The sequence below is a fragment of the Odocoileus virginianus genome, chromosome 6 (assembly GCF_023699985.2).
Source record: "Odocoileus virginianus isolate 20LAN1187 ecotype Illinois chromosome 6, Ovbor_1.2, whole genome shotgun sequence".
In the NCBI taxonomy this organism is placed as follows: Eukaryota; Metazoa; Chordata; class Mammalia; order Artiodactyla; family Cervidae; genus Odocoileus; species Odocoileus virginianus.
The window spans coordinates 71,143,662-71,163,069 of NC_069679.1; the positions used below are offsets into that span (position 1 = coordinate 71,143,662).

Sequence of the window (19,408 nt, forward strand, 5' to 3'; positions counted from 1 at the left end):
AGAGTTCAGTGACTTAGCTTTATGAAATCCTGAGTCCCTCATACACTTTGCAGCTTCAAAGTGAAATATTTAAGTCATGAGAAATCTTTTTTTTTTTTCTGATAGATTTTTGTATGTGTGGGTGTATGTATGTGTACCAAGCACATAGTGACATTATCCTGATGAGGAGAATGATGGAGATGTCTCATAAGTGATGGAGAAGCCCTGTGGGTGATAGAGAAGCTCCATGGGTGATGGAGAAGCTCCATGAGTGATGGAGAAGCTCCATGGGTGATGGAGAAGCTCCATGGGTGATGCAGAAGTCCCCAGATGAACAATCTGAAGCACAATACTCAACTCTCCATCATTCATGAAACATGAGAGAAGGAGTATTTGTCAGAGCCATCCTACTCCCTGCCCAGTATTAGCACTCTGAACAAGATGTCAGAAAGGATTTATTTTAATGTTTTATTATTGAAACTTGGGCATTTTTTTTATGGAAAAGTAGAAACTTTTTGAACCCTCATCCAGCCTCAACAATCATCAATATAATGCCAATCTCATTTTATCTGTGTCCCCACCTACTTTTTCACTGTTAGTTTTAAAACAAATCTAAGACTTAACCTTTCCATCTGTAAATACTTAGGTATGTATCTCTAACAGAAACTGACCCTTTGGTCTTAACATTCCCGCAATACCTTAAGAAATTAGTGATTATCTCTTAATATCATCCAATGTCGTGCGAATGTTCAAGTTCATACTATTTCCTAAATGCCATTTTTAAATTCTTATTCAAAATCAGAATCCAAATAAGGCCCACACATGTAGATGGCCTTTTCTTTTAAGTATATTGTAATCTATAGTCTCCATTTATGTTCTCCTCACCCTTGCAATTTATTTAAGGAAGAAGTTGGGTCTTTTGTGCTGGAGAGATTCCACAGTCTGGATTTTTCTGTTTGCAACCTTGTGTTGCTATTTAATGTGTCCTACCATCTGCATTTCCTGTAAATTGCTAGTTTGACTTAGATATTTAATCAGATTTTAGCTTGATTTTTGTGGGCAAGACTACTTCCCAGACTGTGCTGTGCTGTCTTGTCAGAAGGCTCATGATGTCTAGTTGTCTCCCTTTGTGGTTTTCGCAGCCATTGATGTTCATAGTGAGATCCATCAGTTAATTAGGGGTTACAAAATGATGTTCTAATCCTGTCATTCTTTCTTCATTTATTAAGTGAAATACAAATAGTCAAATACATCTATCATTTGATTATCTAGTAATACAATTCACATAGGAAAGATGGAATATATGTTTGAATCGTTTCCTCTATTTGCCAATTTTAAAAATAATGAATAGCTTATTGTCATCTTCCAATGATGACCAATTAGGGTGTTTTTGTGTGTTTTGTAGTATCCTTGTAAACCCACGAGTTTAAGCATATTTGCTATGTTTTAACCCGTTTTGTTTATTATTGTTATTGCTGCTTGCTCTGTGCCATCTCTGGCCAGTTGGCTCCTTCTGACATGACCCTGGTAGTCTTTGATGTGATCCAAATATCAGGGAAGCTAAGATGATCCAAGCCCTTTCCCAGACGTGGAATCATCTAGTTCTTCAAGAATCCAAGAATCCCTTTTGTTCTTAGTGGGAAATACTTTTAGAGATGATAATCTGGTCATTTAGAGGCATTCATTGTTCCTGGGTTGGTCATCATTTTTAAACTTGTCCAGTGGCCCAAACTAGGAAATAGGTGGTGGTTGTTTCTGATGAAAATACATGATGAATCTATACTGATACTTTGCATTCAAATTAAAAACTACAGGGGATTTTAACTTCTTTCTTAGGTCTGTGTCTCCTTTTTCTAGAAACCTGGTTCTCAAAGGCACTATTGATGACAGCATTAGTTCTTCATGTCATTTGCTTTATCCTGCATCACCACAGAGCAGCCTCAAACTCACAATGCCAACTGGCAGCAGCAATATAATCACATCAGTACCACTCAGTCATTGCCTGGTTGGTGGCGCTTGTGGTAAAGAACCTGCCTGCCAGTGCAGGAGACATAAGAGATGTAGGTTCGATCCCTGGGTCGGGAAGATCCCCTGGAGGAGGGCATGACAACCCACTCCAGTATTCTGCCTGGAGAATCCCCGTGGACAGAGGGGCCCGATGGGCTACAGAGCATAGGGTTGCAAAGAGTTTCGCATGTGACTAAAGTGACTTAACACACACATTCCAAGTGTGGAAGCACCATAATTAAGTCAACTGACTATTGAAATTTAGTCAATACTCCTATCAAATATTTCTTGACATGTATATTGTTACTAAGTCAAGAAATATTTGATGGGAAAGCTCAGGAAGTCAGCACATCGTGCCTTGACATGCTTCTGGATATACACCCTCCATTAGCATGGTTCTCTGCCATTTTTCAGGTACATACAAATATTGGGTTGGCCAAAAATTTCCTTTGGTTTTCGTTAACATTGTACAGAAAATCTCCAATGAACTTTTTGGCCAACCCAATGTATTGTATCTGCTTACTAAAGCAGACTAGATATGTGCACACCCAAAGAAAGCATTTGTAACGTCCTCATTGTCTGTAAGGACTGGGATTCTGTGACTTCTAGTAAAGTGCTCTTCCTAAACCAGTTTCTGTTTTTAGCACATTCTGTTTTGTTCCTCAAGTGTGTTTTCATCGTAAGTACACCAAGTGCTTCTCACTAGTTCTGTGACCTTGGGCAAGCTCCATAAACTCCGAGTCTTCTTCCCTCATCTCTAGAGAGATACAGTGGTACCTACACTGTGGAAGGGGGATTAGGTGAAATAAAACATGTCAACAACTAACAGTGTCTTGTCCACAGTAAGAGACTGCAATGTTATTTTATTAATGTCATTAATATTCTTTTCTTATACTTTTGTATTAACAGATTTGGTTTAAAAAAATTTAAATAATTGTATGTAACCTTAGTACCCAGAGATAATCCCCATTCTAGTATTCTTTTCTCTCTCAGTTTGTGTGTACAGAGTGGCTATGCAAATAGGTTGATTCTGTAGCCTGCCATTTACACTAAACTAGGAGTTGGTTTAAAAGACTGAATTTCTTCTGTGAATGGCCAGACAGTTTAAATTTTGAGCTTTGTAGGTTGTATAGTCTATATTACTACTACCCAGTTCTGCCATACCAAAACAGCTACACTGTCACAGTGTAACAGTGGAAAATACATAAATAAGTGGGCATGGCTGTGTTGAAAACCTTTATTTTTGGACTCTGAAAGCTCGTGAAACATTATGCTTCTTTTGATTTTTCTCAGCCACTTAAAAATATAAAAACTATTCTTAGGACATAAAGTTTGAAGGACATAAAGAAGTAGACAAGGGGGCCAGAGTTTGAGACCACTGTGCTGAATAATATATCATGAAAATCATTGAAACATTTCAAGAAATCCAGAAAGATAGAAGATAACGGGTTGGGAGCCATTAGTCTTTCGTTTATATGGGAGAGAAGGTTAGAGGAGGCCTTGGTGTAGTAACAGTAACCCACCAATCTCCATAAATGTTTCTGCATCGGGGTTGAGTATTACAGAGCCCGCGACCGAGGGCAAGTCAGTCGGTAAGGACCGTGATCCTCACCCTGCGGGGCCAGCACTGCTGCCTGCACCAGCCACACAGGTGTGACTTCAAGGTTTCCAGGTAAGGGGGAGAGGGCTAAAATGCAGCCAGAACTTGCTCTCAGATCTCCCAACTTGCCAGTCAGGTCTGTTCCTCAGATAGCCCTGCCCCTGGGTTATAAGAGGGCTGGTTGTCATGCAGAGACCTGGAGAAACGCTGGTCCCCAGAGAAAACCCCCAAGCTGGGGAGCAGGCTCTGATCCTAGCCACATGCTCTGTCTAGGCCTATAGGACTGTTCCTATAAGCCCTTTATGCTTGCTCGCGGTCACTCAGTTTGCCCATCTGAGAAGTGGGAATGATGACACCTGAGCCCTTTGGAACACCTCCCTCCCTTCTCCCATTGGGATCAGGAGCCACCCAATAGTGGTCAAAGAGCCGATAAACATGTGAGTATCTGGGGTCAGTAGCTGGAGTGAAGGCTGAGCCACATTTATGAATTCATTTGAAATGGGCCCCAGGGGATGGGGTGTAAGCTCTCTCTGAGGGTTTTGTTTTTTCATGTGACCACAGGCATTGTTACAGCAAAGTTAATTGCCTGTGTTTGCTTCCTGTGGAAATATCCCACAAGACGCCCTGTCAGCATGGGCCCAGCATTTGCACTTGTGCTTTGCCTATCCATTTGGCTTCTTTGAAAATTTGGGCCAAAATCAAATCTTCCATAAAGGTCTGTGGGCTGTGACCATAGCCCTCAGCTGTTTGCTGTGTTGTTCCAATTTCACAGATTTAGCTTCATGAGGGGAGAAAAAGAGGAAAAATGAGCCATGTATTTTTTATGGACTCAGTTCTTTATGCTAGGGATTGAGTTCTGTTCTCAATACTGGGGCATTAGGAGAGCTACGTTGCCACGCACTTGCCTTGTGGTCTCAGGCAAAGATCTTGATGTTTTGTGCCTTAGTTTTCTCATCTGTAAAATGAGGATGATGCCTTCTCTAAGCCCTCTAAGGGTTTTTGAGAAGTCAAATGAGCCAATAGCCCTGAAAACTCTTTGAATAAGTGCTATATAGTGTGAACTCACAAAAATTAATGGCTTTACTATTCCCTGAGGTCTCAAAATTCCAAGGTAGTTCTAAACTCCCAAGAAGATGTCTGCTCTTGGAAGGAGTTCCTTGTTGGGAAATGCAAAAATAAAAAGTATGTGAGAGCCAGATCTGGGGAACCTTGTGTGTGTTCCTAAGGAATTTGAATTTTCTCACCCTGAAGACAGTAGGAAAGCATTGAAGGCTTAGAGCTGAAAGAGGAGGAATTAAATGGTGGTAGGCAGAGCAAGAGGGGTGGAGAGAGAGCTGAATCTTGGGTCTTGTTGTCTGAAGCACTGCTGGTGGGTTTCGAGGAGAGAATGAAACCACAGAAGTATCATGAGCCTAAGGCTTCCTCTTAGGGCATTCACCTCTTCCCAGAGCCTCCGCAGGTGGCAGAAGGCAGGCGGGAGTCAGCTGGCTGGCACAGGGGCTGTCTGGCTTCAGTTTTAACTCTCAAGAGTATCTGAGGATGTTGAAGCCTGGCTTGGAGAATTTTGAGTATTACTTTACTAGCGTGTAAGATGAGTGCAATTGTGCAGTAGTTTGAGCATTCTTTGGCATTGCCTTTCTTTGGGATTGGAATGAAAACTGACCTTTTCCAGTCCTGTGGTCACTGCTGAGTTTTCCAAATTTGCTGGCATATTGAGTGCAGCACTTTCACAGTATCATCTTTTAAGATTTGAAATAACTCAACTGGAATTCCATCACCTCCACTAGCTTTGTTCATAGTGATGCTTCCTAAGGCCTACTTGACTTTGCATTCTAGGAAGTCTGGCTCTAGGTGAGTGATCACACCATTGTGATTAGCTGGGTTGTGAAGATCTTTTCTGTATACTTATTCTGTGTTTTCTTGCCACCTCTTCTTAATATCGTCTGCTTCTGTTGGGTCCATACAATTTCTGCCCTTTATTGTGCCCATCTTGGCATGAAATGTTCCCTTGGTATCTCTAATTTTCTTGAAGAGATCTCTAGTCTTTCCCATTCTATTGCTTTCTTGTATTTCTTTGCATTGATCACTGAGGAAGGCTTTCTCATCTCTCCTTGTTATTTTTTGGAACTCTGCATTCAAATGGGTATATCTTTCCTTTTCTCCTTTGCCTTTTGCTTCTCTTCTTTTCTCAGCTATTTGTAAAGGCCTCCTCAGATGGCCATTTTGCCTTTTTGCATTTCTTTTTCTTGGGGATGGTCTTGATCCCTGCCTCCTATACCATGTCACGAACTTCCGTCCATAGTTCTTCAGGCACTCAGTCTATCAGATCTTCGTGAACTCCCAGATGTTCAAGCTGGATTTAGAAGAGGCAGAGGAACCAGAGATCAAATTGCCAACACTTGTTGGATCATTGAAAAAGCAAGAGAGTTCCAGAAAAACATCTACTTCTGCTTTATTGACTACACCAAAGCCTTTGACCATGTGGATCACCACAAACTGTGGAAAATTCTTCAAGAGATGGAAATACCAGACCATCTGACCTGCCTCTTGAGAAATCTGTATGCAGATCAGGAAGCAAAGGTTAGAACAGGACATGGAACAACAGACTGGTTCCAAATCAGGAAAGGAGTACGTCAAGGCTGTATATTATCACCCTGCTTATTTAACTTATATGTGGAGTACATCATTAGAAACACTGGGCTGGATGAAACACTAGCTGGAATCAAGATTGCTGGGAGAAATATCAATAACCTCCGATATGCAGATGACACCGCCCTTATTGCAGAAAGTGAAGAAGAACTAAAGAGCCTCTTGATGAAAGTGAAAGAGGAGAGTGAAAAAGTTGGCTTAAAACTCAACATTCAGAAAACTAAGATCATGGCATCTGGTCCCATCACTTCATGGCAAATAGATGGGGAAACAGTGAGAACAGTGGCAGACTTTATTTTGGGGGCCTCCAAGATCACTGCAGATGGTGACTGCAGCCATAAATTAAAAGACGTTTACTCCTTGGAAGGAAAGTTATGACCAACCTAGACAGCATATTGAAAAGCAGAGACATTACTTTGCCAACAAAGGTCCATCTAGTCAGAGCTATGGTTTTTCCAGTAGTAATGTATGGATGTGAGAGTCAGAGTATAAAAAAAGCTAAGGGCCAAAGAATTGATGCTTTTGAACTGTGGTGTTGGAGAAGACTCTTGAGAGTCCCTTGGACAGCAAGGAGATCCAAACAGTCCATCCTAAAGGAAATCAGTCCTGAATATTCACTGGAAGAACTGATGTTGAAGCTGAAACTCCAATATTTTGGCCACGTGTTTCAAAGAACTGATTCATTTGAAAACACCCTGATGCTGGGAAAGATTGAAGGCAGGAGGAGAAGGAGACGACAGAGGATAAGATGGTTGGATGGCATCACCAACTCAATGGACATGAGTTTGAGTAAACTCCAGGAGTTGGTGATGGACGGGGAGGTTTGGCATACTGCAGTCCAAGGGGTCGCAAAGAGTCGGACACGATTGAGCTACTGAGCTGAACTGAACTGATCTGAGGATGTTCCAAGAACTGTGTCACTGGATCCACTGAGTCACTTGTCCATCTCCCCATTCATCCATTTCATGAACATTCATTCTCCCATTTGAGTTGGGAGACCTTGACCTGTGGGTTGTGAAGTCTACACCTAAGGAAACAGCAAAGGATATAAGGGGCCTGGATGACTTTTCGCCACTGGGCACAGCTTGTCCAAGAGCACATCATTCTTTGCAAACCAAATGAAACAAACCTAAGAAAATGCTGCATTGAGATTGGGTTGGATTGGAAATCTGTCCATCAGATGGATTGGCAGTTGAATCTGATGGACCAATCCAGCCTGTTGACTTTAGTTCCTACAGGTTCCCATGTAGGTTCCCTAGGTATTCAAGCCCCTCTGCTTCCCTGACCTGCAGTAGCTGCTGAGATGCCCCATCTAGACCTACAGTGTCTAGGCCTCCAGCACCTCTGGATTTGAAGTTCTTAACTGGGAGCAGTCAATTGGTCTTCCTTGCCTTCTATAAATCCCTATGACACTAAAATAATGCTCTGTAAAGTTGTGGTTTAGAAAAACTTTTTTCTTGACAACTTGGTCCGGAATGATAACAAACTCAGCTGTACCTATCATCCAAAAAAAAGTCAGTTTGTTCCTTGGCTTTCCATTTGGAAAAATCTTGCCACACAACCTCAGACAGCACATAGAGGAGGTGATCAATGAATATCAGTTGAATTCAATTTCTCCAATATGCCAATTCAGCAAAACTTGGAATATCTACTAAGGGTCAGATGTTCTAGACTCTGGGAACATACAGATAAGTAGGCTTTTCTCTTAAGCAGACCCCAATCTAAGTTACCGAAACTCTACCTGGCCATCATCCATGCATAGAAAGATCAAAGAGCAACCTCAAGTTCAAAATGAGGTCAGAGTGATATAAGAGCTGAGAAATACACCATCAAGTTACACCCACCATGAGCAGACAAGAAGCCTCAAGCCTAGAGTCTCTATTCTTTCCTAAATGTAGATGTTTAGAAGCAACTTGATTAAGGAATGAAAGTCTTCTAACATTTGTTTTGTTCAAATGTCAGAACCCAGGGAGCCCACATTTACATTTGCCCCAGATGACTCAGAAGCAGACGTCTTCCTAGCTTGGTGAAGGCTGTTAATCTTTGCCCCAGTGGTGGAAGTGGTGGCATTGTGTGCCAGTATCACAAGACTGCCCCCAAGTTTCCTGATATTAATCCTCATTTGGAGGACACTTCCTGGTAGACTTCCCATGCCAGACATATTTTAATAAAATATGCTATGGAACTGCTTACTCCAGGAATTACTCATTTTATTCTGTGGGTGGTTTTATTTTAGGGAGGTGAACAGCAGAGGGAGGCATGCATTTTGAAAAGAACAAATCAGTTGTTTGTGAGAGGATTCTGTTTATTACCACACAGAAGAGTAGTTCCTGAAGAGAAGGCGTCAGAGAACCAAATTCCAAAATTTCTTTGTTGATGCTTCAGAGCAGAGATCTCCTGCACCAAACCCCATGCCCTTGAAGAGGAGAAGGAAACATTTGTCTAAGTTAATACCCATGGTATTCGGGTAGGTGAAAGAAAATATGCAAAGCTGCCTTTGAAGCTACTCTTATCTAAGAACAGGGATTGAACAGCATCAAAATACTGTGCCCTTTGGCCAGTTATATTGAACATGTTTATAAGGATGCTTTGCAGGGTAAAGGCAAAAGATAATTCACTCTTACACTCTCTTAGGGCTTAAATGTTGCATTCCGTGTAAACAGTGGCTCACACATCCTGCTTAGAAGGATAAAGAAATCCAAATGGGGGCTTCTCATTTAAGATCCACAGGACCCTAGAATATTTTTTTTAAAAAGAATTTACATATATTGATACATATGTATGTATACATTTTTGGGGCTTCCCAGGGGCACTAGTGGTAAAGAATCCGCCTACCAAAGCAGGAGACATAATGAGTCGCAGGTTCCATCCCTGGGTTGGGAAAATCCCCTGGAGGAGGACATGGCAATTGACTCCAGAATTCTTGCCTGGAGAATCCTACGGACAGAGGAGCCTGGCGAGCTATAGTGCATAGGATCGCAAAGTGTCAAATAGGACTGAAGCGACTTAGCACACACATGTATATATGTATAACTGAATCACTTTGCTATGCATCAAAAATTAACACAACACTGAAAACTCAACTCCATTTCAGTTTAAAAAGAGAAGTAAAAAACATGGGGAAAACAAGATTCACAGTATCCTGGGATGATTGTCCAAAGCCACATCCTGAGGACAACAGGCTACTATCTTTCACTGAAGTGGTTCACATGGCCGTGGAGTCTTTTCTGTTTATTAAGCAGATAGTAATTTAGGATCCCCGTCAATTCCCTACCCTGGGGCAGTCTCACCCTCTGCCCTCCTGCAGGACCCATGATGAGAAAAGTGTTCATTTTCCCTAGACTTCAGCTAGCCAGGTATAAGGTCTGAAGGCCTTTGGCTTAAGATATCCTCTTGAAAGATGAGACTCGGGGATCTCCTGGGTGACTTTCTGTGACACAGACTTGCTGCCTTTGACTTCCCAGGGGTCTGATCAGCACTCAGAGCTTTGCCAGGTTGGCCCTTCCTGCGGCTGCAGAAGGCAAGTTGGGTACGATCTGTGAGAAACCAGAGCCTGTGTCACCCTGGGTGACTCAGCCGTTGTCACCACAAGTGGGGCTGGTGAACAGTTCCCAAAAGAGAATGGTGAGCAGTGACTGCATCCACCCCTGGGGTGACTCAGATGAGAGCTTGAGAGGAGGCCCCCAACGTTTCCGCTGACCACACGTTGAGGACTTTGTCTCAGCCACACAACCTGGCTCCCCTGAAACCCCAGCTGAAGGACCATGAGCAGCAGCAGGTGCCAAGGGGAGAGTGTGAGCTTTGGGGGCATCACAGAACCCTGGGCTCAAATCCTGACTCTGCTCAGGCAAGGCACTCAAATGTGTAGGGCTTTAGTGTCCTCATCTGTAAAAGGGAGCTGTTTAAACGTAAACACCAATTCTGAGCAAATAACAACAGCAATGAAAGTAAGACAACATTCCCCCTTCCCCAGGAATCTCATGGTCTTTGGTCTCCCCTACATCCTCTCTGGCAAGGACAGTCCCATCATGAAAGCCAGTTATCATCATTCCTTCGCTTGGGTACAGTTCTTGTAAAGGTTCCCCTCTATTTCCTTGGTTACCTGTGTGCTTGGTGGGGCTGGGAAAAGCCGAGTTGGGACCTGAATCCAAGCCTTTGACCACCAGCCTGGTCCCCCTTCCAGCATCTCACGCAGCAGCACCACATCTTGCACCACAATCTTATCTTCCTTCAAGGGACCACAAAGGACTCAACAGTGCCCAAAGTCTGGATGTTGTTCCAGGAAGTGCGGATGTGGAAGACAGAGACGAAGAAAGAAAAATAGGACACTTGAAAATCCCAAGAAGGGCTCTTGGCAGCTGTGCAGTGCTCCAGCTGAGTGGCCTCCCATTCCAGGAGGATGCTCTAAAGCTGGGAAATGAGATAGTAACCGTCTCAGGAACCCATAGCCAAAAAGAGGACATAAGGGTGTTCTTAAGTCGTCCAGCTGCTCCAGCATGCTTGGGGCCCAAGGTCTGGGCATGTGTCTGATTACCTTCCCCAGCGCTTGTGGGGGCCACTGTGTTTTGTCTAAAAACAAAGGAGCTTTCCAGCTGAAGACTCTCCCTGCAAAACATTGATTTGTAGCAGGTGTGGTTCTGAGACATTGAGACACTGCTCACTCCCTCCACCTCCTGCATGTGTCTTGACTCCACCGATTCTAGTCATCTTGAGTTTTGGGGGGTTTTCTGTTTTCTTTCTCTCCATTGCTTTCTTCCCTGAAAGAGTCTTTGAGTACCCTTGATTTATAAGATTATATTACTTTCAGGTGTACAACATAGCGATTCAACGTTTTTATAGAGTATACTCCCTTAAAAGGTTTTATAAAATGTTGCCCATAGTTCCAGTTGGTTTTGCTTCTGCCTTAGCATCTCAGGTATGCAAAGCTCCTGTCCCAGGGCCGAGCCCAAGAAGGGAAATGAGGGTAGAGGATCTCATCAGGGTGATAGCCCTGTCCTAGCATTGTCACCCACCACAGGGGTGTGATCCCCTCCCCACTGAGAATTGTGGCTGAGATGTTCGGCCTGACTTAGGGCCTTAGAGCGTCAGTTTCTCTACCAGTGAGACTGAGCCTCTCCCTGTCTGGAGCAGGAGCCTCCCCACATGGCAGGAAGGCGGATGTGGACCCTGGTAGTTCTGCTTGTTCATAGTTAACTCAATCATCTCTTTTTTTAGAGAGAGAGGGAACGAGGGAGGGAGGGGTCTAGGGAGGGAAGAAGGAAGAAAGGAAGGAGAAATAAAGGGGCAGAGAGGAAGGGGAGGAGGGAAGGAGGAAGGGAGGAAAATAAGATAAGAAAAAGCAAAGAGAAATGCACACTTCTCTCTCTCCGGCCCCTTGGGAATTCTCTGGGTGGGGGCTCACTGGTTTTTCCAGCAGCTCCCCTGCTCTTAGCAGATCCTGGATATACATTTTCCTTAAGACTGGTTGTCTGCAAAGCAGGGGAAACAAACCAGAACCCCTCATAAATCAGTCGGGGTCACTGCCAAGAGCTTTGTACACTTGCTGTCCCTGGCAGTGATAAACTCATTGCATCTGGGAACCGGCCAAAGACCCTGAGTCCTATCTTAGTTCTCATTCCCAGAAAAAAAAACCTCAGCACTCCGTTCCCCCACCCCCTGTTTACTGTCTTTGTGTTTCTTAGAAAAAGCTGGCGAGGAGGAAGGAACAGAATTCCATAAGTGGGTACAGCAAAGGCTCCGCTTCTCCACTTCTTTGCCTGGGGGAGGAGAGGAGGGCAGAGGAGAGTCCTGGATCCATAGACTGCGGGGAAGGAGGCCCAGGCCAGAGGGGCCTGAAGCCACAGTAGGGCGCATGAGGGATCTGCATCTTCGATTCCATTTTGCTCAGACCATGACTTCCACCTGCTGTTGTTTTGTGGTTGTTCCCTCACAGGGCAATCTGAGATGGTCATCGTGATGGCCAAGAGCTAGCAATAGGGTTGGCAGAGTGAGATCATCTTGTGCAGCCCACCTCCAACAGGCCGTGTTCTCTTTACTGTCTCCCCACACGGTCCCTGCCTTGGCCCTGGCCTTGGCAACAAATTGTCAAGATGCCATGTGACATTAGGACAAGAGCAGAGCCAGAACTGTTCCTCTGACCCACGTTGACCCTCACCCCCAAAGAGGGGACCACTGTCTGCTGTGCCTTCCTCCTCAGCATCATCATCCTCCTTTCTCTGGTTGACCAGACCAGGAACTGGAAGACACTTCCTGTCTCCTTAGCTCTTCCTGCCATGACGAGGCTCTTTCTGGTTGTTGGACCAGCATTCCCCACCTCTGGCAGGGGAGTTCATCTTCAATTTTACCCATTCACAGCACCTTGAACCTGAACTTCTTCCTTGTAGCCCTTAGCTCAATTAGTCATGCACACCCTTGTGCAATGAAATCTAAGTTTTATGGCAGAGAGGACCTCTTTTGTCTCGGTCATGCTGTGATCTCAATACCTGACACAATGCCTGGCACCTAGGAAGTGCTCAACAAATATTTTGGGGAACAAATACTGAGTCATCTGTTTTATCCTGTTCTTTCTCAATTGACAAATTCTTTCTTTCAATGGTTTTTCTTGCCTGTGATGAGTTGGAAGAATTAGCTGGATTGGGGGTGAAATTTGTTCTCAAGGCCAAAAGGGTTGGGCTAGGAGAGGTTTCCTTACTCCTCTTGGGGCAGAAGCGGGTATTTTGTGAGATATGCCTGGGCATTTAGATTCTTCTGACAAGTCAGAGCAACAAGCAGGGGGCTGTGGCCTTGGAGAGGGTTTTGGAGAAGGTCCAGGCCTGAGGGACAGGCCTCTCCAGATGACTCAGGAGCCACCTGGTTCTGCTGGCCAGACAGAAGCCATGCCTGAGACAAGAAGGAGCCAGTGGGCCATTTTGCTCTGAGTTAGCATTTGTATCTTGTTGTTCAGTCGCCCAGTTGTGTTCCACTCCAGGAGCCAATGGACTGCAGCACCCCAGACTTCCCTGTCCTTCACCATCTCCAGGAGTTTGCTCCAACTGATGTCTATTGAGTCAATGATGCCATCCAACCATCTCATCCTCTGTCACCCCCTTCTCCTCTTGTCCTCAATCTTCCTAGCATCAGGGTCTTTTGTAATGAATCAGCTCTTTCCATCAGGTGGCCAAAGTATTGGAGCTTCAGCATCAGTCCTTCCAATGAATATTCAGGGTTGATTTCCTTTAGGATTGACTGGTTTGACCTCATTGCAGCCCAAGGGACTCTCCAGAGTCTTCTCCATTCGTACCTTAGATGTAAATGTTAGGCCACTTTGAAGAGACAACAAATGCAAAGACCCTGATGTCTCTCAGTCTGGGCTCTGAGACAATTAGGGCTGAATCAAGATGCCCACATAGGGACTTCCTCTGAGTTGAATGAGTTCCTCTGTCTCCTTCCATACAGAGAGCAGAAACTGATCATAAACCAAAACAAGTATGGAGCCTGTAAACTTGCTCGATATCGGCAAGCTCAGACCAGCGTTTTGGTGAACCAAAAAGCTGCATAAATTCCGCTAACATTTAACCCCACACTGGATGCTATGCACATATAAGAGATTAAAAACACATTGTTCCCACAAGAAACTTCAACTAGAGTGGGCTGGATTTTTGTCTGAAATTTGCAGAAAAACACTCAGCAACATGTGTTCTCACGAAGCTTATTAACTCAGAACATATCTGGATCATCAAAGTAGATTCAGATCGAACCCAGTGCTTCGTTTCTCTTGGCTCCTTACAGTGGTCCCATTCCCATGAGGAGTGCTGCACCCTGCTTTTGTAAATATGGGATCATCTGCACAAGAATGAAGCTGGTGCCCAAACAAGTCCACATGTGGTCCCTCTTAAGATGGCCAGAGAGGGACCTACATGGCACCAAGTTGATGGTTGCTTTCTGCCTCTGCTTTTTTTTTCTTTTTTTCTTTTTTTGGCTGTGCTGAGTCTTATTTGCTGCACGTGGGCTTTCCCTAATTGTGAGCGGGGAGTTCTCTGTAGTTGAGATAGGCTGGATTCTCTTGGGGTGGCTTCTTTCACTGCAGAGCACAGTACCCTCTGTTGTGTGGGCTTCAGTAGTTGTGGTGCAAAGGCTTACTTGCCCTGCAGTGTGTGGAGTCTTCCCGGATCAAACCAGTGTCCCCTGTATTGGCAGGTGGATTCTTAACCACTGGACCATCAGGGAAGTCCATGCCTTCACTTTCTTTGGAGATGGGTAGGGAGAGAGTCTTAGCAAGCCCTTGATGTAACCCAGCTTCCTCTGGGATGCACCATCATCTCTAAAATGGCCAGGTACCTCTACAGGGTGTCCCCAACTGAGGAAAGGTCTCTACCTCACCCATCCCCTGGGAGAATACCCGAGGAAGAGGTCCTTTATGACCAGTCCAGCCTCTCCACTGAGCATCCTCTCCACTGCCCAGCTCTCCATTCCTCCAAGTCCTGGGGCCCTTATCCAGATTCACAGGATGGACAAGGAGCATACATCAGAGAAGATGCTTCCCCACCCAATGATCCCACCCTCCCTAGGGAAAGCCCACCCTCCTTTTAACAGGTCCTCTCTTGGGACAACCAGGCTTTTCCGTGTAGCTGTGCTACCTTACATTTCAACTGATAAATAACGCTTTTTCAATCGATAAGCTCCCTCTTGTAATGAACCTGGCTTTCCCTGTCCTTAATGAGGACAGACCTATTAGAAAGGGATCACAAGGCTACAGGAATTAGCTGAAAGTCAAAGGTAAAATCCATTGCCATGGCCAGAATGTAATGGATCTAGGAGCTCAGGAGGGCACCATGCCCCAGCCTCTGGCATATTTGCCCACAAGACCCCATGATCTGGCTCTAAGAGTACTCTTCCAGGATGGGGTGGTGGCCCTGATGTGCATTAACTAACCCAATTGCATCATTGCCTGTGGACTACTTTTTTAGTTAATCTTTTTGAGATACTTTTAGATTCACACGCACTTATAAGAAATACTATAGAGACATACCATTTACCCAGCTTCTCCTAACAGTAACATCTGCAAAAACTATAGTACAGTATCACGGCCATGATGTTGACATTGCTATATCCCCTGAGTTTATCAGATTTCCCAATTTTGCTTGTACTCATATGTACGTGTGTGTGTGTGTGTGTGTGTGTGTGTGTGAGGTTCTATACAACTCTATCCCATGTGTAAGATGTGTCAAGATACAGAACTAGCCTTTCACCAAAGAACCCTTCCAATTGTCTGTTATAACCACACCTCTCTCCCCTCCTTGCCCCTCTCCCATCCCTGAAATCTGGCAACCACTTATCTGTTGTCTGTTTCTACAATATGTCATTTCGAGAATGTCACATCAATGGAATCATATAGTATGTAAACCTTCTGGGGCTTTTTTTTTTTCATTCATGATAATTCCTTTGGGATTCATCCAAGTGGTTGGAACCATCGGTAGTTTCTTCCTTCTTATCGCTGTGCCTGTGGTTTTAATCATTAAGCAATAGTGCATCTCAACATGGCACCAAGGGCCAATTACAAAGCTTCTGGGACATGATCTTCAAGGATCTTTTTACGCTGAGGAAGAAAATAGGTTTTAGTTAATGTTTTCTGAGTGGGGGAGAAAACAACAACAACAAAGCAAACATGTTATCTCTTTTTCCAGGTTCATACCAGCAGAGTTTGGCTTGTTTGTTTCTTTCCTAACACAGCGGCCAGTTGGGTTGCCATTCCCTTTAGTGTTGGGTGACAGTTCTTTCTTGTGTCTTCCCATCTCCTGCCTCCCCAGGAGCACATCTACAAGTTGATGAAGAGTGACAGCTACGCCCGCTTCCTCCGGTCCAATGCTTACCAGGACTTGCTGCTGGCCAAGAAGAAGGTATCCCTGGGAAGGGCGGCCTTGCCTTTCTTAGCACTATTGACCTTTGCCTGCTGCTTGCTGCTGGTGTGACGTGAGAATACCATCCCTTGGGTTTTCTTTCTTTTCTTTCTTCTTTTTCCCCTTCTGTCCCTGCTTCCACTCCAGTAGAAGACAATTAGGATTGTTGCCATCCCACCCCGCTGAGGTCCAGGGTGTGGCCTCCTGTCTCCTGGTACTCAGCATCTCCATCTTCCTGTCTGCCCACAGTGGAGGGAGTGACCACCTAAGAGGCCCCTGGGGCTCAGCCCAGGAGCAGAGGGCTGGCTGTGACATCAGCGAAGCCCTGAGGGAACCACTGGCAGGTCCAGCCCCCTCCCACAGAATTTCCTGCCCCGATCAGCGTGCAGGGATGAGTGTAAGGCAAGGATTGCGGCAGCCCCCTCTGCATAGAAAGTCTTAGAGTTCTTCCGGGGCGATGGGGCACCGGAAATCCTGCCCGGGGTTGTTGCCCTTTCCTCTCTCCCATCTGCCACCTGCCCCAGAGCATTTGCCTTTTCTTTTAACCAAGAAGAAATGGCATCCTAGCTCCTCCCTCCCCGCCCTCCACTCTGAATGAAGTCTTGGTTCCCTGCAGCCCTCGGGGTCTAGATTTGGGGGTGCAGGGACCCCCCAGCATGCAGGCGGTGAGGGGTGACTGGAACAAGAATGAATGTGGCTGGATTTCCGGGAGGAGGGAAGGCAGAGCTGGAAGGAGGGGGTGAGGGAAGGGGGAGGTAGGGGGCTGGCTCATGGTCCCAGTATGCCAGCGAACACTGCGCTTTGCGGGTCTGATCTGAGGTCCACGAGGGGTTCAGTGTGACTCTCCTCGCCCCAAACTCCAGGACTCGCGTGCCTTGCTGCTTAAGACCACGCGCATCCCTTTCTTCTGCCTCTCAGCCTCCCGGTGGCAGTCCCCTAGCCTGCGGTTTTCCAGCGACACCCTCTCTGTCCGGCTGCCCCTCTTTCTGTGTGCTGTGACCTCATGGCCTGGGAGCCCAACTGTGTGCCTGGCTGGTAACCATGTCACTCCCTAGACTAGAACTGACTAGGAGAGCAGTTCTCTCCTGCTCACCTGCCCTTGGGTAGCCCTGAAGACATCCCTGAGAGTCTTAGAAAGAGAAGTAGATTTGGGGGGCACCCAGAATGTCCGAGACCCAGCTTTCTTGGCTTGCACCCTTTCTCATCATGTGTCACTCCTATGATGGGAAACGTGAAGCCCAGCCTCCAGCCAGCTCCCTGGCAGGAGGGTGGAGGTGGAGGGGCCCTGATGGAGTGGGCTGACATCCCCCCAAATAATGGTTCTGATACCCAGTTTTTCAAAAAATGTGAAGACTTTTAGTATCGGCAGCCCAGACCTCAGGGGAGAAGGTCAAAGTGAGCGTTCCTTATTTCCTGCAGCTCAAGACCCTGAACCAATCCCAATGTGGGGAAATCATGGGCTCCCACAGTTGGGGTCACCTGGGCCTGTCCACATATGTGTCCACACACACAGAAGAAGCCAGAGGCCATTTAGTCTCCTTGTGAGTCTGAGTGCAAAGAGAAAACGCACCCCTGCTCAAGGAGTGGGACTGAGGTTCCTGTGGCCTCAAGTCCTCCTGTACAAGAAAAGCTTCAGGGAGGAGCTCACTCAAGTGAGGCAGGAACAGATGGCCTGCCTGTGACACGTCACCAATGAAATTTATTAGAATTTTCATCCCAGCCCTCTCAAGGGGTGTCCTTGGGGGTCGAAAGCTCTTTCCAGAGCCAATGCCCTTTCAATATTCAGGGGGTAGTTGTTCCTAAAATCAGTGACAAGCCTACCTTTTCTTCTGTTTCCCCTGAGCTCCAGGCATGGACTGGAGTTGTAACTCGGCACTTTCAGGTAGACCCAAAGTGTCTTCGGTTGCCAGGGGTGGGCTCACCATGAGAGCTACATGTCCAGGTCATGATGGGATGTGAGCCATAGTCCCAGCTAAGAGGCGGGCTGTAAAGCAGTTTCACTTTTCTGCTCACAAAGTCCCATGATGCACTGTGGGGGCACAGCCTGCCAATCCTTCCTCTGTAATCCATTCTCTATTCAAGTATCTTAGTCATTCTGATGAGCCAGGTCCTCAGGGGCAGGTGAGCTGGGCTTGGAGGACCCTTCCAGGACACTTTGAGGACCCCCACAGGACACTTTGAGGACCCCCCAGGACACTTTGAGGGCCCCCCAGGACACTTTGAGGGCCCCCCAGGACACTTTGAGGACCCCCCCAGGCACTTTGAGGACCCCCCCAGGACATTTTGAGGGCCCCCCAGGACACTTTGAGGGCCCCTCCAGGACACTTTGAGGACCCCCCCCAGGATACTTTGAGGACCCCCCCAGGACACTTTGAGGGCCCCCCCAGGACACTTTGAGGCCCCCCAGGACACTTTGAGGGCCCCCCAGGATACTTTGAGGGCCCCCCAGGACACTTTGAGGACCCCCCCAGGACACTTTGAGGGCCCCCCAGGACACTTTGAGGGCCCCCCCAGGACACTTTGAGGGTCCCCCCAGGACACTTTGAGGACCCCTCCAGGACACTTTGAGGGCCCCCCCAGGACACTTTGAGGGCCCCACCAGGACACTGAGGGTCCCCCCAGGACACTTTGAGGACCCCTCCAGGACACTTTGAGGGCCCGCCCAGGACACTTTGAGGGCCCCCCCAAGGACACTTTGAGGGCCCCTCCAGGACACTTTGAGGGCCCCCCCAGGACACTTTGAGGGCCCACCCAGGACACTCTGAGGGCCCCCCCAGGACACTTTGAGGGTCCCCCCAGGACACTTTGAGGACACCTCCAGGACAATTTGAGGGCCCCCCCAAGGACAGTTTGAGGGCCCCCCCAAGGACACTTTGAGGGCCCGCCCAGGACACTTTGAGGACCCCCCCAGGACACTTTGAGGGCCCCCCCAGGACACTTTGAGGACCCCCCCAAGGACACTTTGAGGGCCCCCCCCAGGACGCTTTGAGGGCCCCCCAGGACGCTTTGAGGGCCCCCCCAGGACACTCTGAGGGCCCGCCCAGGACACTTTGAGGACCCCCCCAGGACACTTTGAGGACCCCCCAGGACACTTTGAGGACACCTCCAGGACACTTTGAGGGCCCCTCCAGGACACTTTGAGGGTCCCCCCAGGACACTTTGAGGACCCCTCCAGGACACTTTGAGGGCCCCCCAGGACACTTTGAGGGTCCCCCCAAGGACACTTTGAGGGCCCCTCCAGGACGCTTTGAGGGTCCCCCCAGGACGCTTTGAGGACACCTCCAGGACACTTTGAGGG

At 46.8% G+C, this 19,408-nt stretch overlaps 1 protein-coding gene across 7 annotated transcripts in view; it reads left to right on the forward strand.

Annotated features, from left to right (window-relative positions):
- The window catches only part of RGS6 (regulator of G protein signaling 6), a 595,863-nt gene that overhangs the window by 551,988 nt on the left and 24,467 nt on the right, over positions 1-19,408 (forward strand). For all 7 annotated transcript variants that reach the window (XM_070469576.1, XM_070469574.1, XM_070469577.1 and 4 more), the window contains exon 16: positions 16,021-16,110. In XM_070469576.1, the coding sequence (XP_070325677.1) occupies positions 16,021-16,110 (90 nt within the window). The remainder of the gene's footprint in view (positions 1-16,020; positions 16,111-19,408) is intronic.